The 23648-nt window shown below is 36.0% G+C and overlaps 1 protein-coding gene across 4 annotated transcripts in view; it reads right to left on the bottom strand.

The window, feature by feature from the left end:
• The window catches only part of SLIT2 (slit guidance ligand 2), a 263203-nt gene that overhangs the window by 97589 nt on the left and 141966 nt on the right, over positions 1 to 23648 (bottom strand). For all 4 annotated transcript variants that reach the window (XM_082051076.1, XM_082051077.1, XM_082051075.1 and 1 more), the window contains exons 5-6: positions 11063 to 11134; positions 820 to 891 (exon numbers count right to left, since the gene is read on the bottom strand). In XM_082051076.1, the coding sequence (XP_081907202.1) occupies positions 820 to 891; positions 11063 to 11134 (144 nt within the window). The remainder of the gene's footprint in view (positions 1 to 819; positions 892 to 11062; positions 11135 to 23648) is intronic.

Below are 23648 nucleotides of genomic sequence, written 5' to 3' on the forward strand. Positions count from 1 at the left end.
TGAACATGAAGTAACTCACTGATACACAGTCTCTCACTTAATGCAGAAAGCCCAGAAAAAATGTGACAGAGAAAATATTTCAGGAATGTGTCCTGTGCCTCAAACTATTTGGGAAGTGAGGCACTTTGCTCATTACAGTAACTATTGTTGGGTCAGAGGTCACTCATGATAATTTTGTTACCTTTAACCTCACCGATGGCCACTTTGAGACAGTGAGAAAAAGTATGCAAAAGAGTATTGCAATATTAACCTTCAGTGGCAAAGATATTTTTTGACACACACATATATTTATACACATAATTTTTAAAATGTTTAAAAGAACCCCAACACTTAATATGCACACAGTTAAACATCTTAACACATAACAGTATTGTTTGATAGAAAAGTGCCTCTTTGAAAACATCCAGATTGCCAAATACATATAGTATATTGTTCCTTAAACAGAGTTTAATTGATGTCTGAGTATACGACAAAGGCAATCCCAAAAACGTTGAGCACTTCAACAGTGATGGATAATTTACAAAATTAATTGGATTCATTAATACTGCCCCCCCCTTTCAAAAGAAAATATATTATTTTCTTACAGCATATGCCATCTGCCTTTTGTGTGTGTGTATTTAATGGCTGTCCTTCAGTAAACGAATACCTCTGCCTCTCCACATCATTTGACCATTGTATAGCACATTGCAGTGGATTATTTTAAGACATCTTTTCACTAGACAATCGTGACACCAGGCTGCAGCTCGTAGATAAGCTTTTACATTAGTACTCCCCAGATACGGAGCTCTTGCTACAAGTAAGAGATACAGGAATACTTACAGCACTTCCAGGTCGCGCAGAGCTCTAAATGCCCCATCTTCAATACAGCTGATCTGGTTGTAATCCAGTTGCCTGTTAAACAGATTAGGAAGGTATTTGTAAGGGAGACGAGCGTTGGCAGCGTGAGGTGCCCAGAAAAGCCTCCCGAAGGGCCATCAGAGCGAGGCCACGTAACCCAAAACGCTTTTGCAAATCAGCTCGTATGCTCGAGACCGTCAGACGGCATGCTGGCCTGGATGCTGCCACAGAAATCCCTTTTTGTTCTCAACTGTCTGCGCAAAACAGCGGCGCTGGGAAAGCTCCAGTAAATAATAACTGCACCTTATATTAAATGCCAAAGGAATGCAATTTCATTACATCAAGAAAAGCTATCCATTAAAAGCTCTCAGCGTCATCTTGCTGAAACAATTTCATTAAGGTAAAGGACGGTAAATCACTTAATGTCACATGCATCCCCTCGGTGACCTAACAGAATCCATTTATCAGAGCAGCCCAGCTGCATGTTAATTCCACCCGCCACGGCAGGGACTGGCGAGAGAGACACCACTTTTAGGGGTCTCTCTGCGTGCATGCATGCCTGGACAAGGTGGGGGGTGCAGGGATGTTGGGGGGGGATTTAGAATAATTACCTTCTAGAATATTTCTACATATAGAAATCATAGTGTTCAAGGTTTTTACATACTTGGTTACTTATCTCCTTTAATTCTGCTCGAAGTAAAACTAGTATTTCTGCTGCAACCTTCAGTATGTGGTTTTCTATGTACTTTGTGGTCTCTGCAATTATATGCAGATAGGATGTTGTAACGGAGAACTTGAATTCTGGACATAAAACTCAGCTACCCATCCCATATATTATTAATCTCTAAGTATTAAGTTATGAAAAATTTACATTCATTTCTTTGAAGAATATTATTACCTTTTAAATTCAAAACATTGATACAGTACGTACTGCCCAATTTAAAAAGTCTGCTGAAATTAACAGCCAGGCAAATACAAAATCCCAGTTCCTCTGCTGATAAAAGCTTTCCATATAAATACTGCCACAAGTCTTACGCATTTCAGGGCACAACGTGCAAAGCAAAGATGATACAACCTCACTTTAAACAACCAGAAGATCTTCTTCAAGCTCATAACTTGTCAGTGTCAGATAATATATATATCTATATGAGTAAATGTGTGTGAACAATACTAAGAAAATGAACAAAATACAAATGAACTCTGCCCTTCTGTCTTCAATTATGTATTAGCTAGCAGGGCTAATGAGGCTTTTACTAAAGCATTTTCTGTGATTCTTCTAAATCTATGATAACGTTTTACTTTATAAATAAATCATCACACCCACTGTTGAATGTAAGGTACCAACTTCTATAAAGTTCTTCTAGTTTCACCCATATTTTTGAATACTACACAGGAATAAAATATCATAACTGTAACAGTGTCTGTGTTTCTGTGTACAGAAAGCTAAATGCAAACTATCATTTCCTGAATATGATCTTTAATCATTTTGGTGCAATGTTACAGCACCAGTGCTGCAGTGTTGGAATATTTAAACCTACTTTCTCAGGCTCCTTCAATTTTTACTAATGAATTTCATGTAACAATTAAGTTAATAGCCTTTTTATTTTAAAGAGGTAAAATATATACACAGTACAATTCTCTAACCTCTTGAACGATTTATCAAAGCTATTTAAATTAGTACAATGGCATGAAATCTTACCCTTGACACAATACAAAAGAGAAATTGTTTCCAGACAAATTGGAAAAAATTTTTAATGTCATCAAATTTGCCTAATGCAGTCTGCAGGTTAATCTGTAAAAGGGTGAGCTGTATGTTTGCCCATATCTTATTATCCTTAGCTGTCAATGTATAAATCAGTGCTGACACAGCTTCTTCTAAATCATTCATATTATACACAAAGGAAAATCTTTGAACAGTAGAGAAAGCACTTGAGCAAATCTTGTCCTACACAAATTGAAAGGCAGATTTCTTCCACTAGACTGGCAGCAGTTATGGTGCACCTGAAAACTTCTGGACTTCTTCCTCTAGTGAGTCATCATTACCACTACCTTAGTGAAGGGTGAGTTGTTTTCATTTCAGTCTTCTTACCAGAAAGATTACTTTGTTTGCACTGAACTAACTACTTGGTTTCAGTTTAGGGGAAGGGAATTTTGAGGATGGGAAAAGATAAATATTTCCCAGTTTTATGAATTATTGTCTTTGAAAGATACCATCTTGTTCATGATTTGGATGATCTTCCATCAGTTATGGCCATGATATAAAATGACCAGACACACACAATTGGCATGATATAATTTTTAAGCTATGAAAGGTTCCTGACATTGAAGAATGTGTGTCTGTTTTGAATAGTAATTTATGGTATTTGTGTTAAGGTAGAGATATCCACTGCATATATAATCCAAACAGAAAGTTAAACAATATTTCACAACCAGTATATCACTAACTTATGATGTCCCTCTAATTGATATATTGAAGCAGTCTGAGGTTTTTTGGATAAGACTGGTTGCTGACTCCAAGTTGTGAGAATGCTACGACTTATGACCTAAGCAAGAATATTAGAGAAAAGAAAGCACATCTCTCATTTTAAATTAGGCTTTATAACTTGTTTTTAGCATGATGACTTTGAAAACAACACATTAAAAGCTACAATACAGTAATGAAACTTTTCTCACCATTAAGTTATTGAGCATACCAATAATCCTAACTCCGTTTTAGAAAGCCCCTTTTTTTTTCCCCCTGAGAGCTTATTTTCAAATTATTAAAACATCCCGAGAACAGAAGCTGATTGGACATGGACTGGCAACTCGGACCCATCCTCATCCTTTCCCTCTCTCCAATTTTTCCCTCAGCATCTTCCCCCCCCATTTCCAGGTTGGGTCTTCTTTAAGTGGGGTCTCTCCACCCTTTAGAAAAAGTTCTTTTATTCCCTTTCTGCTCCCCCTTCCACACAGCAGCTGATTACCTTTGGCAGGACCATGCCTGTGAAGCTCATCAAATGACTTACAACAGCTGTTACACTCAAAATCTTTCCTTTGTTGCAAAGACTTCATTAGGTTTTGCACCCCTATTGGCAGCATTACCTGGGTATTTCATATACTTACTAATCTACTCTTATTTAAAGTGTTAATGTTTATGTGAGTTCAGGTATAAGAACTAGACAGAACTAAATAAAAAACATTCAACTAAGAAGAAAATGTTTGCTTTAAAATGTTTTTTATCTATTTCTTTTGCTGAGGCATCTTACACTGTAGAAACATGTTGCTAACTTGTATTTTCTTCCCTTTTAGCATATGTTGTCTACCAGATAATGGTAAACGAATATCTAAAAATATTATCCCACAAGAAGAGCATTTAATGACTAACAGAAGATGTTGCATACATTTGAAACCTACTGCCTGCATACTGAAAAAAAATGGTACCTAAGTCTGACAGAAAACCTTCTTTACTCATTCTAAGAGGCTGCATTAAAATTTTGGACAATTCCATTCAGTCTGTCTGCTTTGCTCTCCTGTTCTTCACAGCTTGAGGATAAGTTGTGGTCCCATCCAACAGGCACCACACAGCTTTACTTTCTCTTCCTTTGTTCAGAAACTATTACATTCTCTTAGTTTATCAACTTAACAGTAAACATTGTTTAAGAAGTCATCAGAAAAAGTTAGAAGCCTTTCTAGATCCCTACAGTAGCCTGCTCCCCAGTAAAACATTTAGAAAATGTTTCTAGTTTTAGTACATTGTATGCTGGATTTCGTATCAGTAAAATTTTTCTTTGGGAAAAGAACAGAGTGTGCAATATTTATCACTGCAATATAATTTTTGGGAACAGTCACTGTTTTTAATGTCTCTTTGTATTTTTACAACAGAAATGAGTTATGTTTCCTGTTTCTCAATTCCCTTATCAATTTCAAGAGGAATCAATAATTTCAGAGGCATTAGTTGAGACAGATATAACAAAATCATATAAGAATTTATTTTAAGTTTTTTATCTAACTTCAGAGAACTGCTTGTTTCCTGTGTCCATTACTATTTATTGGATTATTCTTTCATTTGGAAGTCAAGTGCTTTTTTTCTACTTGATGTTTATTTTGCTAATGTAGTTCATTGTGGTTTTTGCTAAATTTTCACTGTAAAATATTTTGAATTAATACTTTTGTTTTTACCAGCACACATAATATAGCAAACGATTAACCTTTTTCTTTTATCCCAAAATTAAAAAGCAAGACTTACAAATACTTCCAAGCAAGGCATACTTACTGAATAAACTAAAAGAAATGAGAGAACAGATGTATAGTTCACTGGCTCTCTATCCTCTTAAAATTATCTAGCACTCTACTTGGCTAAGCCCACAAGTATCTTCCAGGACCAAAATTTAAAAAAAAAAAAAAAAGTCAAAATTAAACTAGAAGATGCAATTTCACAACTAGATGACAAACAGCATCAAGATCATTACAACGGGGAAGCAAATGTATTCCTGTTCTGTCCTTCTATACAGAAGCCATATTAAGCACATATCCCAGGAAAGTTCTGTTAGAGTGGTTTATTTAAATATTAATTAGAAAGGCTCTATCTGTTGAACAATTTTTACTGAATTACTCTACATAGCAACAAACCTCCTTGCAAGTCTCCTTGGCATGATTATGCCATCTTCTTCAGTAAAGCAGAGGCAGTGTCACTTTCCGAAGTAGTGCAGATACAAAGGAGGTTCTCCTCCCCCTCTACTCTGCCCTGGTGAGGTCACATCTGGAGTATTGTGTCCAGTTCTGGGCTTGCCAGTTTAAGAAGGACAAAGCATTACAGGAGGGAGTCCAGCGGCAGGCTATGAATATGATTAGGGCCTGGAACATCTTTCTTACGACGAAAGACTGAAAGAGCTGGGTCTGTTCAGCCTGGAGAAGGCTGAGAGGGGACCTTATTTATGTTTATAAATATCTCAAGGGTGGGTGTCAAGAGGATGGGACCAGACTCTCTTCAGTGGTGCCCAACAATAGAATGAGGGACAACGGTCACAGACTAATGCATAGAAGGTTCCATCTGAATGTGTGGAGAAACTTTTTTCCTTCGAGGGTGACAGAGCGCTGGAACAGGCTGCCCAGAAAAGTTGTGGAGTCTCCTTCTCTGGGGACACTCAAAACCCGCCTGGACACATTCCTGTGCGATCTGCTCTAGGTGAACCTGCTTTAGCAGATGGGTTGGACTAGATGATCTCCAGAGGTCCCTTCCAACCCCAGCCATTCTGTGATTCTTTGAACTAGAACATCTTGAGTAGGACTCTGTGGTTTTCATCTGCTAATAAAATTGATCTTAAAAAAATGTCCAATCATTGCCAATGAAGATTAATACAAAATTCGGTCATGCCTTTAGTGAAAATGCCAGTTTTAAATCTTTCACAATAGGCATAAAAGATGCATCTGGACAAAACAAAGTAAAATTAATGTTTTGGACAAAAGTTAGTGTAATGGGAAGGACTGAGAGTGGATGCTGATGCCTGTCTCTCCACTAATTCCCTATTTTCCCAGGCAATTTAATCTGTGAAGCTAATACATGGCCCTGCAGTCTTTATCCTTGGGGTGACAGTTACAGTGTTCCCCACTTGCTGGGAAAAAAATGGAACCAAATGAACACAAAGGCATCAAAGAACAGGGTAGTTAGGCCAGATTATGACAAGAAAAACAGGGCACAAGACATTTGCAGGAGATATGATGAAAAATTTCCTTCCTGTTTTGGTATTGATATTGCACATATTTAGCATCATAAGTCTGCCGTGATGTTGGTGTATTCCCTTCCATCCTCTGCCAAATATCAATTACACAGCAGAAGAGTTTGAATCTTAGAAAATTTTATATACTTCAAACAGAAATGTCATAATACAATTTTATCAAAATCATCAGAGCAAGGACCAAAATCTTCTTCTCAGAAACTCAGCATAGCAATATTGCTCAGTGGTGTTTCATGCTTATTTGCTATTTAAGTCCAGTTACTTTTCTTCCTAGTAACCAGATTCAAGATACGACCCATCCAAGTTTATAATCTGGGCAGCTAAAGCAATTTCTTACCATTTTAAATACAAATAAAATTCCCAGGTTTCACATCAAGTGTGAGTACTGTTTCACCACGGAGGGTTATGAAACTATAATTAACATGTATATTTAAAAGTTTGTATTTAATTTCCAACTTATATGATAATTTCTGTTTATTTTTATAAAAAGAGCGGGTGCCACTGTGATCTCTGAAGAACTTAACTTCTTGGTGCATATTTTTCTCCCTGAAAAAGTACTAAGTAAGAAATAACTTTCAGAACCATATTTCCAGAATTTGCACCCTAATTTCTGTGAATTGCCAGATCAGCAGCTATACTGAAAGTGGATTATTCTTCAAATTATTGCCCTTGAACAGGAAAATCAAGACTTTGAAACAGCACAGCATTTTTTTTTCCTACATTTGAACTGTGAAAATACTGGATAATGGGCTTCCAGTCTGGGGAATCTGCACAACATAAGCTTCCTTCATTTTTTGTCACTTCTGAAGAACTTATTACCAACAATTGGGCTGTACTGGTGATAGTGAAAACACAACGCTTTTTATGGCATTTGCGAGATGGAACCTGAGTTGTGCATCTGGTGTCAGCCTCCCCAGTAGAAGACAAATGCTGACATGCTGGGCTGAGTCCAACCAGAGCTATGAAGGCTGGAGTAGGTGACATTCATGGAAAGTCTACAAGAACTGCATTTGTTCAGCCTTAAGATTAGAGGATGAATGGGGGATCTTACTGCTGCCTAAAACTGCCTAAAGGGAGGATACAGACAGAGCCGGACTCGTAGTTGTAAGACAAAGGGCAAGAAAAAAGTTGGAAAACTGAAAATTCCAATTAGGTATAAAGTAGATTTTTGGGGCCTGATGGTTTTTCAGGGGTTTTTTTTGTTCTTTTCATTACGAGAGTGTGGCATGTTGCCCAGGTTGTCAATTCTCATAATGCCTTGCCATTTTGCTTTTATATTCTACAGAGTCCATACTATGAACATTATTAAGAAATCATCCAGAAAGGAAATATCATGACCACACTTTAAGGAAACTAGGCAGCTTCTTCTGAGAAGCATCAAGAGAACTCTAGAGCTAACATCTTAGAAGGAAATAAAAAGATCATAGTGGTAGCATAAACCCTAAAGGAAGCAATTTTCTTCAGATAATCTGATCCCTTTGATCTATGAAGCCTAGAAGAACATAGAGTAAGATGTTTTCCAAAATATTTCAACTCCTGATTTGGATGGGGAAGTATTTAGGGCGATTGAGAGAATGGTGAGTCTCCATTCAGGAACATAAAAAATGTAATTAGGTGAAGTTCTGCGAGATTTCCTAGCTGCCTTTGAAACAGCTTAGAGCTACTGTATGGGCTGGTTATCAATCACTGCATTTAAAAAGTCTCTAAAATTTACATTGAAAGTGATGTAATTAATGTTATTACAAAAAGCAAATCTTGACTTTACAACATGTTCTAATACAGGTTTCTTTACTCTTTGTACCTCCACCTATCTCTCCCATAAGTTTGGTTAACATCTTTAACATAATGCAATTTCAGAAGAAATGCCACAATCAGAATAAATATTGAATTCTGTTTATAATAGTTCTCTCTAAGTATATACAACTATTTGGTTCCTGGACCTTTGGTTAATCATCCAATAGACACTAAATTCCTTCATAGAATCATTTACATTGGAAAAGATCTTTAAGGTCATTGAATCCAACCATAAACCTAACACAGCCAAATCCAACACTAAACCATGTCCCTAAGCACTACATCCACATGTCTTTCAAATACCTCTGGGGATGGTGACTCAACCACTTCCCTAGGCAGCCTGTTCCAATGCCTGACAACCCTTTCAGTGATGAAACTTTTCTAATATCCAATCTAAACCTCCCCTGGTGCAATGTTAGGGTGTTTCCTCTCATCCTATCACTTGTTACCTGGGAAAAGAGACTGAAAGCCATCTCGCTACAACCTCCTTTCAGGTAGTTCACTTCATAGTTTCCTTTGTTTGCAAAATGATGCTTTCTATACCTATCACTTATCAATTGTCTCCTTAATTTTATTGAACAATGAAATGAAAATTGTAAAATTCTTGCCATCACTCTTCTCTTAAGTGTGATGTCCAAGGCTAGGGTTCAGATCTTCTTCTTGCCTAAGCTTCTGGAAAGGTACAATGGCCTGATCTCATTACATACATGGTGTGCTAGAATCCACCGAATTCATCCTCACTCATCTTTCTGATACATCACACAATATAAGGTGCTCTTCCTTATAGGAGCATAGGTAGCATTTACAAGACGTAGAAATGTGTTTCTTAGTATTTTCAATTGTAGTGGGATTGTAAAGATTTCAGATTAGGGTTTTGGTGTTTTGTTTGTTTTCCCTGGGACGATCAATAAAGGAAATATCTGTAGTGTTTATACTATCACAATGAACAGCTATGTGCCACGGAAAGGATTTGGGCTTTGTGGCAATGCTATGGCAATTATGAATAGTTTTGTTAATTATCTCCCAAAGGAGAAAGGCTTTAAAGGTCAGCTCTACTGTTTTATGCAAATTTAGACATTATTCAGGATCCTTACCTTCAAAATACACACCAAGAGATAAATATTACTTTAGCTAAAGATTAGCATCCTAATTCGGTTTCTGACTGGAGCTATCTCACAATATACTTATATTAGTATACTTACTACAATCTAAAATACTGTTCTGTCACTAAAAGATTCTCAACAATTCTGTTATTTTTATTATCAAAGTTCCTTTCCGTAGCTGTATTAATTTTCACATGTAAAAGATCATGCAGAAAAATCTAGGCTTCTATTTGTAGCCAAGCTTTTTTTAAAACCAGGAACAATGATGGGATCAATTCTGAATAGAAACTCATAAAACTTCAAATAAACAAAATAACAAAGCTACTTTGAACATAATAGTTTTTCCCCTGAGATGTGGTAGGATTTCAGTGTTGGGAAGAACCATATCATAAACGTGGTTAAACAAAAAAACCTTCAAAATTCCTAAATATCATATCAAGTCGGTCAAACTCCCAGGCATTCTGCTAAATCTTTGAAAAAAACATCCTCCTAACTAATTTATGTGTATGCTGCAGGCAGCAGAAGGAAGTGAAGTCCATCACAGGAAGGCAGAAATGCAAAGGGCTTCCTGTTCCCTCCTCTCTTCCTGGACATACGACATCACGTTGTCCCCTTTTTAATCACTGAACGCTCCATTTTCAAAGTAGTAGAACTAGAAAGTTCATCTTTCTTTTAACATTGGCAACTTAAACCACTAAAAAGTATCTCAAGAGAAATTACATGAAAACCTCATACAATGGCCTAATACTTCCCTGGTTTTATTGATGCCACATAAGATAACAATTATATTTTTTTCACAGCTGCATCACACTGGCAGCTCCGTAGTCTTTCTGGAACCTGGTAGTGTGTGTCCTCTGTCTTCACTGGTTCTTTATAAGTGATGAGTCCTCAGCTTACAGCAGGGGTTATAGCTTTTAAGAGCATGGCCTTACGTTTCCTACAAGTTCATCACAGGATTCAGGTCATTCAGCTCTTTCAGTCCGCTAAACTGATCTACCACTCTAAACAGAAAGTCGAAATGGCACTGCTTTCTTTTGTCTTGAAATTCACATATTTCCACATTAGAAGCCATAAGAATTCAAAACGTGCCCATGAACTTCAGAGACACTATCTCCAGAAAAGTGAGTATCTATCTTTTCCAAAAGACTCATTTTACCACAGAAGAAAACTGCTTAAGAAAAGTAGTCACACAAGTACAAAAATATATGCTAGCAAAACTAGATAATAGCATAATTTTTCTTTCTTTCTCTTATACAAGCCAACAAAAGGCAAACTCTTAGACCCAAGGCAAAATGTTTTTTTCCACATGAAACAATGAAGAATTTAAAATAGCCTGACATTCAAATATTAAACTCAGGTTACCATAAGCAAATAGTTATAACACCTTGCTGTATTCAAATGCATTTCGATGTTTTAGATTTCATACAGGGCAATTTTAGAATGCTTATGTTATATTAAAGCATTCTGACAAAACAAATGGTAACTATTGTTTTTATGCAGAGATTACTTTAGCACCTATAAAAGTACATAGTAAAAAGACATCTGGTAAAAAAAAGACATTGTATTGACAAAGCATTACCATCAGAATATATGCAAGAAGAAGGAAAATCTTACAGATTTTTTATGTCTACTGCTCCTCGAAATGCCTTTCTTGGTATTGCTTGAATCTGATTTTCACTCAGATCGCTAAAAACAAACAGACAAACAAATTAAATTAAACTTAAAATCTGCCATATATATTTCTTTGTGTGTATAACAAAAAGAACGTATAAGGAAGTAATTTCAGCCATTACGGTTCAGTCAATGTTTCCAATGAAACTTATTGTATTACCTTAACTGATTTGTAATTGAAGAAAAAGAAGCAGCAATAATATTCAAATTAGTTTATCTGTGTTGCACTAAGTAGGTCCTTTACAAAACAGCAATACATATGCCAAACAAAAAGCAGAAGCATTATATAATTTAACAATGAAGGCCAAACTGATTTAATTTTAAACAAATTGATTTTACTTTTCAACCCATTCCAAACCTATGACATCAAATGTTTGATAGTATGTTCAGCTCTATGCAAGGAAAACTGAAAATAAGCAAAAAGAATGAGTAGTGAGCTGTTGAGAAACAACTATCAAGCTGTGTAATGTCTGAGACGAACAGGTTTCTGAATTTTGTTTCAGAGTGACAAGCACCATATATTTTAAAAGAAGGCATTGAATACCATCCTGCGGCAGATACCTAATGCTCTTCCCCAAAATCCCTGCCTGATCAGTTGTAGTAGGCTGTCCGAAATTAGTATATTTTCTAAAAGAGAAATATTAGTGTTGTTTGTGTTGTTTTTGTTGTTGTTGTTTTTGGTTGGTTTGTTGGTTGTTTTTTTTCTATCGGTATGAGCAATCCCTTTTCTGAAATTCAGAAATATTTTTGGTCTTCGCAGTTTCATATTGGAAATGCAACCTAGAGAACTGAAGTGAAGAAAGCAGAAGATGACACAGCAAAGAAATCCCCAACACTGAAAAAAACCCCAGAATCTAGGGTTTTTCACATATGCTAAACCCCATTAAAAAGTAATTCAGTGCTACAGGAGATAATCAGTAGTTTAAAGTCATTATTGCGTTATCTACCCTGTACGCAGGTTGAAGGTTTCAATTCAGACTACAGTCTGTCCTTCAAAGGGACCTTTCTATCTTGTAGCCTCAAATTATGAAATCAGATCTTCTTTTGGAGGCCTTCAGAGATGCATATATCTATAGAAAACATATCCACCAGAACACATGAAATTACATGAAGAAGCTTGCTAGAGTACCTGAATAAAATTTAGAAACAAATAAGATGCATACAGGCTGTGCCTATACTAGAATTTTCAGGCAGTCTGCAGAGCAGAAGTAGATTTCATTTTGGTGAAACAAAATCAGGACCTTCACTCCAGAAGCCCATGAAATGCACTCCCACCCCCAACAGGAGAAGTTGCACAGTGTCTTGCCTTTTACAGGTATCTTTTAGATGACCTCTTCAGAGACAGCTTTTAGGAGAAACATTGCAAAATGGTGCATAGAAATAACAGAACTAGCTCAGATGAAGTGAATAAGCAAGAATGATTTAGTTGATTAGACATAAACAGTCATGCTTTTGACATATACTTTCCCTAAAAGACAATCTAGCATGAGCTCATGTTTCTGTATTAATAATAACTCCTGGAGATCTCTTTCAGATTTATGAATGGAAAGAAAATAATTTGAGGACTTTATAAAACCCCACACTGCCTGAGTCTTGCAAAATTTATATCAATATAATGCTTTTGAAAATAATTCTACATACATTGAGAGTAACTTTGTTTTACCCAATTCATTGGTAATTTATGGAAAATCACATTCTGTTTACTAAATCTTTCATAGTTCATGCACCTAACTGCACTGCAATATTCTGTGAAGTATATTTAAAACTAGACCAAATTTTACTATTATTAACAGTGTGTGAAAAAAAGAGAATCTGTGAGTTGTGATTTAATTTTCAAGCCACCTAAGTAATCTCAAAATGGGATATGACTGCACTGCTCTGACAATAAATTCAATGGCAATGAATGAAAAAGCAGCCTTCAGCATTTGTTACGGTAACATGATTTAACAGTCTACTTCCTTCAAAAATTTCCATTAAAAGTATAAACAGTATCTATGTTTACACTTCTGTTTAACTGAATAATATATTTTACCTATATAAAAATTTGGCATAAAGTGGTTAAGTTAGCAGTAGTGATTTGTATCATGATCAATTAGTAGTTTATAATACAGATATATGTATATATATGTTAACTACTGCCATACTCATAAATATATACTGCAGGAGGTAATGGGTAAAGGTGCATTATGTTTTTTATGACAGTTAATAAGAATACCATCATTCACTGTTTTATATAATTTAAAAAGTGCATGATGAACAAGACTGAGACAATAAGTAAATTATCTTTTTAAGATCTAATAAAAATATCAGTGGTCAAAATCTTTCTTTCCTTGACAAAATGCAAATCTTTGCACAAATACAAAAATGTAGAAGTAACAGCTATTGAGTCAGGTTCCTCAAGAAACAATACACTGAGATTGTATGTGTGCGTATGTATGCCTGTGTGTATACATGTGCAAAAGACAGCAGACTAACTAATCACACACTAGATTTACCTCTGGGTGCACACACTCAACATCATTTCCATGTACCACAGGCTCAGGCAGATTAAAGTAGAGTGTTCCCTGTTGAAATATAAACTTGCTTGATTGAAAAGGTTCTCAGTCTTCCTGTGCGAGGCACTGTCTAAAGCATCTCTCTAAACATGGAGAAGTAAGTAAGGTTGGCAAACGTTGTTTTCCAAGATAATTTTTTTTGCAATGCATCTGCTGGTTTGCAACATTTCTGGAATTTTTTTACATAACGGAAGTGTAAGTTATTAATCCACTTCTCCATTGCAAAATTCTAACACTTAAAAAACCCATGATTTTCAACACACAGTTTATGCCTACTTGTAGCAGGAAAGTTTTTAGTAATAATTTATTGATCATTTCAAGTTTTCATCTGCTCTGTCTAAAAAGGTTTCCTTATAAAAACCTTAAGGGGCTTAAACAAATATTCAACTTCTTCTTGAACAGATTACACCTACATTCCACACTGCAGATCTAGGATTCAGTAAGAAGTTGATGTGCGGTCTTTTTAAATGAAATTTTAACTCATTTCACTGCGATTTTTAGATTGCTCACAAAAAAAGAAGGTCACAAGCAGCACAGGGTGCACTGTGACTTTCTGGGGAAATAGGGCAAAAATCTATTTTGTAGATAAAACCAGACAATTCTGCAAGTCACCATGTTACACTGGTTTGACTTTGCAGCTTATATTCTGCAGTGAAGAAAGGTGCAAATCTCATTTTCAATCTGATCATCATTGTTTTACTCTAATAATAACTGTGTGAACTTTACCTCCCATTTCAAAAAGGCAGCAGTTAAATACTGAGTATTAAGTAAGACGGCACTTGGCACCTCTAAAATGAAAAAAAGGTCTAAGCATTCCAATAAAATTTAAGCCACTAAACAACAGAACATCCCACTTTTACAAGAATAAACTTGTATTTCTAAAAGAGGCATGAACCTGTCTTCACATTTGAAACCAGCAATGTGACCAAGATACTTTCATTGGATAAATGTAGGAGTAGTTTACATTTACACAGTCTTGAAATTACATTCAGCCCTTTGAAGGCCACCGTGAGGCTGCTGTGGCCCCTGGAGAAAATGAGTCTGACACCCCTGCTCTACAGTAAGATGTTTTGATTAATCTCTATGCAGATTCTAGTTGTTCTTTCAACTAAATTGTTCTTGACTCTATAACATAATTCCTAGAGAAATATATTCCAAATTATTAAGTCTGAAGTCTTAGACATTGACCTTTCAAGAAAATTCCTTAGTAGAACTTGGTGGGCTTTAATTCATCTCATTCACTGGCTGGCAGAGCACCTTCAATGCACCTCCCCACTTATTCATTACAAAACCCGTGCTCAGGGCCAGCACTGCCATATATAACTTAAGTCTCTTTTAGTTTGAGATGTCCTCAAGCCAAAAAGGTGGCACAGTGATATTTGGGTTAAATAGATTTTCAAACAAAAAACCATCTGGGCAAGTTAGGTTGGCAGCAGCTCAAAGAGGCTCTTCTCAGAGAAGGCCCAGGTAAGCACCTCTGCTGTGCTAGATGGCAACTGCACTGCCCTGTTTGTAGTGGTTTGTTTCAGATATGTTTAAGGTGAGTATACATCATTCTTCTGAGTTGTAATATTCTGACTGAAATGGCATTTTCTCAAAATCGCAAAAAAGAAAAGCAAATCATTTTATCCAACCCAGCTGAATCCCGCCCTAAACGAACATACACAGAGGGGAACGCGCAAAGATTTCTGAATTCTTGGTCCAACTATAGTGATTCTTTAAAAAAACATGCACATATTTCTTTTCCCCATAGAATGTCAGGTGTGTGTTTCTAAATTGGAGACTAAATATGTTCTTTTTATTTTTAAATTAATGTAGTCTATCCAATTATTCAAACTCAGCAATAAAACCAGAGAAAGACTACAGGGTCTCTAAGATTTGTGATCAAGTAAATCCTGGAATTATTGTGCTTACATAAAAAAATAATTTTAAACAAACCAGGTCAAAGCAATTTACATGCACTGTATACTGATAATCACACACGCCTCAGCTTTTGAACTGATTTCCAAAGATTAAGGATTTAATTCTGATACTTTCAATTACACTACAGTAGAACTTGTCTGATTTCAAATCATGCCTGAAAGAATGTTGATTTCTGTATTTCACAAACCAATGCAATAGGAAAAATATAATAATAAATAAAAATAAAATCTCCCCTCCCACCATTCCCCTAAATATCAGCTCCCCACCCCAAATACATTAGTAGTCATAATGCATCATGTTTTGTAGAAATAGCAGAAAGACCTTGCCAAAACCTTGCTATTACTGAATCCTTCTGAAGAGCAGGATGGAAATGGTACATTTCTATTTAACATATATACTGGTTAGTAGATAGAAGTATCAGGAAAAAAAAAGAATCCTGTTAACATTTGAAATTCATACCACTAGAATATAATAACCTATTCCCACAGAAAACCTCAAAAACTTATATAGGCTGTTGCTTTTCTTTCTGAGGATAAAGCCCTCAGATAACCTGATATTAATGAGCCTGATAGAGTGCTTCAGCTCTTAAAAAATGCAGACAGTACTGCATTGCAGCTATTTTATTACCATGTACGATTCCCAGTTGAATATCCCATTTACCCTTAAAAAAGAGTGCTAAATTTTTAATTATATAAATTGAAACACCACATATAATATCTATATCATATGCTGTTAAGGTTGTATCACAGTTTTCTTGTGTGGCTAAAACCATTGTTCATTCTGAAACAATAAATCTTTTGAAGATGGCAAACCTGCTTGTAAATTTAATTACTTGTAATTTTATTTTCCTCTATGGTTTAACCTCCCTCTGTGTCTGACCAGTGATATCATAAATCTATACTGCCATTCTCTACTTTGTAAAATACTGAGTACTGGGAATGAGTAATGTGCCCTGATTTTTTAAGGAAAAGGCAGAAATACTAAGTCAAACTAAGTAATGAATACATACCATTTTATTAACACCAGTTCACAAAAACAGCTCAGAAGGTGGCTATTCTATGATCAGCATTCTTAATAATTATTTAAATATATCTGACACAAATAAAGTAAGCCTTTTTTAGTAGTTTTCTCTTACTGGAAAACAATAGTTATAACATTAGCTAACTATATTCTGCATTAAATCGCCCATGTCCATACAGGGTGGCAAACTATCATCGATAATGAGACTATGCGACATTTGAATAAATAAACTTAATGAGAATTTCTTTAAATTCTTTTTATGAAAATCAAATATATGAATATGGATGTGGGGATTTTCACTTGGAGTAGAAAGGTGGTTAAAAAGAAAAAGCAAAAAAAACACAAAAAAAATACAAACAAAAAAATAAACTATTTTAGAACAGTTCAACTGGAAAGGACCTACAATGATCATCTCACCAAAACAGATGATTTCGGTGGAACAATAACAGCTTAGTAACAGCTTATTCTTATAAACCTAAGTATCAATTAGATATTTATCCAAAAATAATAAAACTAAACAATTAATTTATTAATATCAAATGGTTCTCTCCTTTTCAGGTATTTTCAATATTATTTACTTTTTCATTAGTACTGTTCAGTGTTCCTACAACATACCTGTATTTGAGTAGAACCATATAATCACAGAATGCCCCAAGCTGGAAGTGACCCACAAGGATCATCGAGTCCAACTCCTGTCCCTACATATGACAACCCCACAGTTCACACCATGTGTCTGAGGGTGTTGTCCAGTCTCTTCTTGAACACTGTCAGGCTTGGGGCTGTGACACCTCCCTGGGGAGCCTGTTCCAGTGCTCCACCACCCTCTGGGTGAAGAACCTTTTCCTAATGTCCAACCTGAACCTACCCTGGCACATCTTCCTGCCATTCCCTCGGGTTCTGTTGTTGGTCACTAAAGAGAAGAGTTTGGCTCCTGCCCCTCCTCCTCCCCTTGTGAGCAAGCTGTAGACCATGATGAGGTCTCCTCTTAGTCTCCTCTTCTCCAAGCTGAACAAACCAAGTGACTCTAGCCATTCCTCATACGAGTTCCTCTCCAAATCCTTCACCAACTTCGTAGCCCTTAAATACCTTAAAAAACACCTTAAAAAGTACAGAAATTTAGGTGGCAGGGAGAAGACAGACACTACTTGATGATTAAGGAGCTCTTTTCAGAGAGAGGCTGTGAATGTGAACCAGCACATGCTACTCACTGGACTCTGGACTTCATTCCAATGACTTTGATTTTGCATGGCCCGAGTCACTCCTCCAGCCACAGTCACCTTAATAAGGCATGCCATTTAAAACCTTGGAACTATTGCAGAGGAAGACTGAGGTTTGCAAGAGCTATTATGTATTCTCCTGGTTTTGATGTTATGGAAAGCTAAGTACTCTGCCTCACTGGGAGGCACTGCAGATAGCAGTGGTAAAACCTGAGCTCCCACGGGGCAAGAACATGCTGCAACATGACAGTGTAAGAGAAGTGAGCCATGTCCGCAAGTTTCAACTATGTCTTTGTATGTCTTGAGAGAAGGACATAGATTATTTCACATTATAATTCACACTGGCAGCTGCCTCTGTTAGCAAAAGCTGCTGTAGCAGTGGGCTGTCCAGCATGAAGAGGATAGAATGTAAAACCAAGGCAGTTTTTTTGTGTTTTGCTGGGTTTGGATTTAACTCCAAAAATGCCAGTTTTCCACTTTCTAAATTTGAATAATTAATATGTCTTTCTACTTCATATTAGGTGGTTTACATTATTATGGAAAACTTTTGATCAGATTTTTTTTACTGCCCATGAACCTTCACATAACCATGCTCTTAAGTTGCAAAGTTACAGTATGACAATGAATTTAATCTGAGACCTTTTTTGAATGCTACAGAGGCTTGCTTTGGCAACCACAAGTTTTACTGTATGAGGATAAGGTATATAAGCATGAAAATTATTCTCAGAATATGTAATGAGACTCAAGCCGAAGTGCAAAGTCTTCAAGAATAGAGATGCTACTGAACTATTAATTATTGTATAAATGCAGGGAAAGTATCCTGGAGAGACAGTTCCTCTAAAATTAATAGCTTAGGTGAACTGAACCTATTGAAGTACATTTGGAATTCCATCATGGCAGAAATGTATAACATTAGCATGAGCTTACTAAACAAACATGAATGTTTCAATCTATAACAAAACAGGTTTTTATCCCATGTTCAGTAAATGTATTAATATATACAAATAAGTACCTTTTCCATCAGTCAAATGAGGCTTATCCTGTTAATTGTTACAATACATATGACATATGTTTGGTTTTATAGAATTAATGTATAACAAGTTACTGTGCTGCACCACTTATTTATGAAGATCATGGGATACCCAAATGGCTTTCTCATGTTCTTTTAGCAAGGTGTAGGTTTTTTGGCCAGTGTACAGATCAATTAAGACAGATACAATAAGGAAGTGTTTAAAAAAAAAAAAAAAGCCTAACAATTCAGTCTAAATTCTTGATCTGATAAAAAACAACAAAAACCAACCAACACCAAACATGAACTGTGCTCTACCATTATTCTTTGACTGTGAAATAAACAACTTAGTCTATTAATTTCAAAGATTTTTTTTTTCTTTTATTCTTCAGTACAACATTCAATGCAGCTATTCCTCTTCATAGTGAATATACCAAAGGCATCCAATGTTATCAGCAGTGGCTGGTATGTCTCTAGGTACATATTTATCTCCTTGCGAAGATCAAAAATCTGAATTATAAATTCTAGAATTAGTTCTGTACATCATTATTGCTGGTCATATCATTCCAATCTGCTTCCCATAGGGGAAATAAAATTTCACATCTAATAAAGGTACTATTAACTTCCTTTTACCATGGAGAAACCAAGTTAGTATATACCAGTGTTAGTACATATCAGTACCATGCCAGGGAGCACAAAGCTGATGAGAAAAATTTACATCACAGAATTGCAGGTTCTCTCTGCATTGCTGATTTCCATTTGCCCTGATGACTCCCCAGAGATTCAGTAGCTGTACATAGTAGAGACATAATTAGTTCCCGCAGTAAAGCAGGATCACTTCCTGTGCCACAGTGTACTACATTGCCCTCCCACCAATTCCATATTTCACAACAGAAAGCAACCACCACTGGACAGTTGCAGCAATTTCTATAGTAAGGAATGAATCTTCCACTTTCCTAAGAATATTCAGACTAAATTTCCCTGCTCACTTTCATCTCTCAGTTTTTAATGATACCACTTTAAATTATGTCACTGAAGCTTCTTTCATTCTTAACGCTTCAGATTTTTAAACATTATCCATTTATAACTCTATAACTGAATGGAAATGCACTTCTTATTATAGCTATCAGTATATTATCATTTGGGTTTTTTAAGCAAGAGATATTTATTAAAGCAGAGGTGCAGGTCACTTATGCGTACTGTATAGAATACATGCAACAAAAGAGAAGAACTAATGAAATAAACAATAGGAGTACTGGCAGTAACCTCAGAGTTTATCAGTACCTTCAACCTTAATATTTAGGATAACTCATCAAAAATGTAACTGATGACAATTAGTGCTAATTTTTTTTTCTATTTGAGAAACAGCTTGACTCTTCATACCTATCCAATATCACACAATATTGACTTGTTCATAATTTTCACTATTATTAGTTGGCAATTTCTGCAGAATGAAAATATCACAGAGTGCAAGTACCAGGCCTGTCTTTTTCACAGGATCATATTTTGGGTTTGGAACAAGCCAAAACCTCCGGTCTCAGTCTTGGCATGGAAGTCAATCTACGGGCCGTAAAAATCAATCCTACTCTACGATGTCTGCAAAAGTGCACTTAAATCAATTTGGATACTCTGGTACCATTTGAAAATAATTGCTTAAGGAACTTCACAATTTATTCTTTATTGTGCTAGAGTGTCCTAGTGTGGCAAATCCTAATAGTGAAACAAAATAGGATTATTAGGACCACACATGTTTTTACTGGAGTCTTAGAAATTATTTTTGAAAAGGAAAGCAGTCTTTATTAGTCTGTTCCAATTAATTAATATGCAATTCTCTTCTGTTTAGGACTAAGAAAGAAACAGAAGAAATAATTACACATTGTAGCTCTTAAAGAAGAAAGGACCACCCACAATTTCAAAGAGAAAGATTTGTAATACTACTTCAAATTTGGCTTCAATGTAATCCTTTTGATAGAAAAAAAGACCCTTGAAAGAAAAACTTGAAGCTCTTAAGAACACCCCCTCAGAGGAAAACTTGCTGATTCTTCATTCCCTATAGAGTCTCAAATTGATCAAGCTGAAGGAAGATACTGAGCAAAATTTACTGACTGCTGCTTGTGCACATTTCCAACGGCAGTACCATTCTCTCAGCAGTGCCCGAGCCAGTGGCACAGCTGTGAAGTCTGAGGGTACCATTGACCCAAAACCCTACTTGGAGTCTACAGAGTAGAAGATGACTTACAGGCATATATCTGTATGTCTTGCATTTAATGTTTCAAAAATGATAGTTTAGTCCAGCCAATAACTTGTAAAGCATATATGTTTTTTGTTCATGCACTTTTCCCTCCTTTTTATTTAACAAATTTGGAATTGAAGACAACTTAAACCTTTAGGTGTTATAGTTTCATACAAGGCCACAAAAGACCATTTCTTTGTAAGGAAAGAGTGAAGATTCTGCTATTTTAATTCCACCAGTCTCTCATAGGTGATTTGGTGATTAATTTTTAATCAACTATTATACTTGATAGACTTGAAAATGCTCTACAAGTTAAGGATTTAAAAAGGATAAAGTAAGATGCTGCCAGGTAACTTTCACTTCTTCTGGTACATTATGCACTCAGCATATGCATGGCTGAAACATCCATTTGGCTTGGTTTGGGGATCCGCTCACATTAAGAATAGATGAGATGGCATACTTAACTTTCCAAAAGACCACTTCAACAGTATCTGAAAAATCTATCAGTACTTTTCCCTGTAACAAAACTTCTTTTTCAGCAGGAGCATACAGCTGTCAACATGTCTTTAATATTTAATATTGTTTCACCTGCTTTGGAATTGAAGCCGTAAGCACTTTTAGAAACTGATTGAAAAGTTGTCTGGTGTGTTGTCTAGTTCCACTACGCAGTCTACAACCTTGTATATTCTTTTCTGAAATATCACTCAGTGAACCATGACATTTCTTTGTTCAAAATGGAGCAAGAACAGGTGCCTGATTCAGTCTTATCACGTATGGCTGCTATTCCAATACGGGAAAGTAATAATTACCTCCCTGGACATTTCTTCATCAAGTATAGCTCCAAACTGTTAGTCTATTAATAAGATGAGTACTGCAAGTGTTTCCTAACAGTTAAACTAACCTTGAACAGCTTGTCAAGGGACAGCCAAAATTTGAACAGTACACTAGCAATGATCTTGCAGATCATTAATGTTGAATGGCACTGTGCTCACTCTTCCTTCACTTGAGTCGAATGATGCAATTTGGGTATTGTCTCTTGAGACAGGCTGATTGCTTAACAAGACAGATTTATTGTACAGTCTTAGCTTTATACAATATGTGTGTAGTCATATAATGTATGTGAGGCACTGATGCTTCAGGCTTTGAGGCTGTCGCCTGTCAGTGCCAAAAAGTATCCTAAGAACAGTGAAAGAAACCAGAGCAAATTATAAAAGGATTACCATGGATGATTAACAAAATTGACAAGCTAAGCTACCATCATAGCTACGGCTTATCAAGATGACCAGTATTATATCACTGTTTTCCTGGGTTTCACCCATCTGTCACTTCTTATACTGTAATATTTTTCACAGGAATACTTTGTTTTGTTTTACACAGTGTTTTTTACTTTTGTACTCTTTGTTTGTACAGTGCCTAGCACCCTTGGGTTTCTGGCCCAAAGAACTAGGACTTTAAGCTGTTATGAATGTAAACTAATAATGGAAAAGATGACAGAAACATGTGTGTTCATATCATCCTCCACTGATAATGAAATACAAACAGTAAGAACAAGCTGAATTATTTGAGTAACTGAATAGTGGGTTTTGACTGGATTTTTTGTTTATTCTATGTCTTGTGTGTTGTGTATGTGGTGGTTAATACAAGCCAATTAGAAGCTCTTGGGAAAAAAAGGAAAATAAAATGTTGGGAAACTTCAGGTCAGTTACTGATAAGAATATTCAAGTATTAATGGAACTAAAACTTCCCACTGACCAGGTTTAAATGACTTTAATACTCTAGCCAAGCATCTCAGAAGCCTCAAGTCTCAATTTGCTGTTCAAGGGCTCCAGGCCAGAGCCTGCTTTCTCCTTCTGTGGCCGCTCCAGCCACTTTCCCCAAGCCCCTTCCACCACAATCTCTTTCCTCTCAATGCCGTGCAAAGAATCAGAATTTCAAGAGATGGTTTCCCATTGTAAAAGGAGCTGAGAACACTGCAGAGACAGCACAATCAGTCTGTAAGACAAGAACAGTCCCTGAACACAGGCACTGTTTAGAACTGAAAACCCTTGTAAAAAGGGTAAAAACATGCGTAAGCAATGAAACGGAAACTGGTAATTCCAGAATGAACTGGTAGCAACAAATTTATTTATCAATAACAAACTAAAAATAAGAACTACCCAGGACAAAAACCTGGATCAGAGTTCTCTGAAGCATAAGAATGTGCAAAATCCCATTGCATGTTACAGCCACGGCTGTATGCTATTTCCACAATACCAGTAAGTAAATCACAATTAAATGTGCAACAAAAACTCATCTCTAAAATAATCCATGCAAAGCTGAATTTAATATTATTTAAAGAAAAACTTGAATTGCATTGCTACTGTTGCCTTATTTTTCCCTTTTTTTCCCCTCAAGTTACAAAAAAAATTCATTTGCTTCACTAGTAATAGTTTTCATTCAGACTTTTTTTCAGCTTAATGTCCACAAAGCTCAGATTTTCTGTTCCAGGACTGCACTTTCCTCTGACACCATCAAAGAGTGGCTGCTCTTAATTGCACTTTAAAAACTCATCTCCCCTCCTTCCTTCAGACTT

The sequence above is a fragment of the Streptopelia decaocto genome, assembly GCF_964273445.1.
Source record: "Streptopelia decaocto genome assembly, chromosome: 4".
Taxonomy (NCBI): Eukaryota; Metazoa; Chordata; class Aves; order Columbiformes; family Columbidae; genus Streptopelia; species Streptopelia decaocto.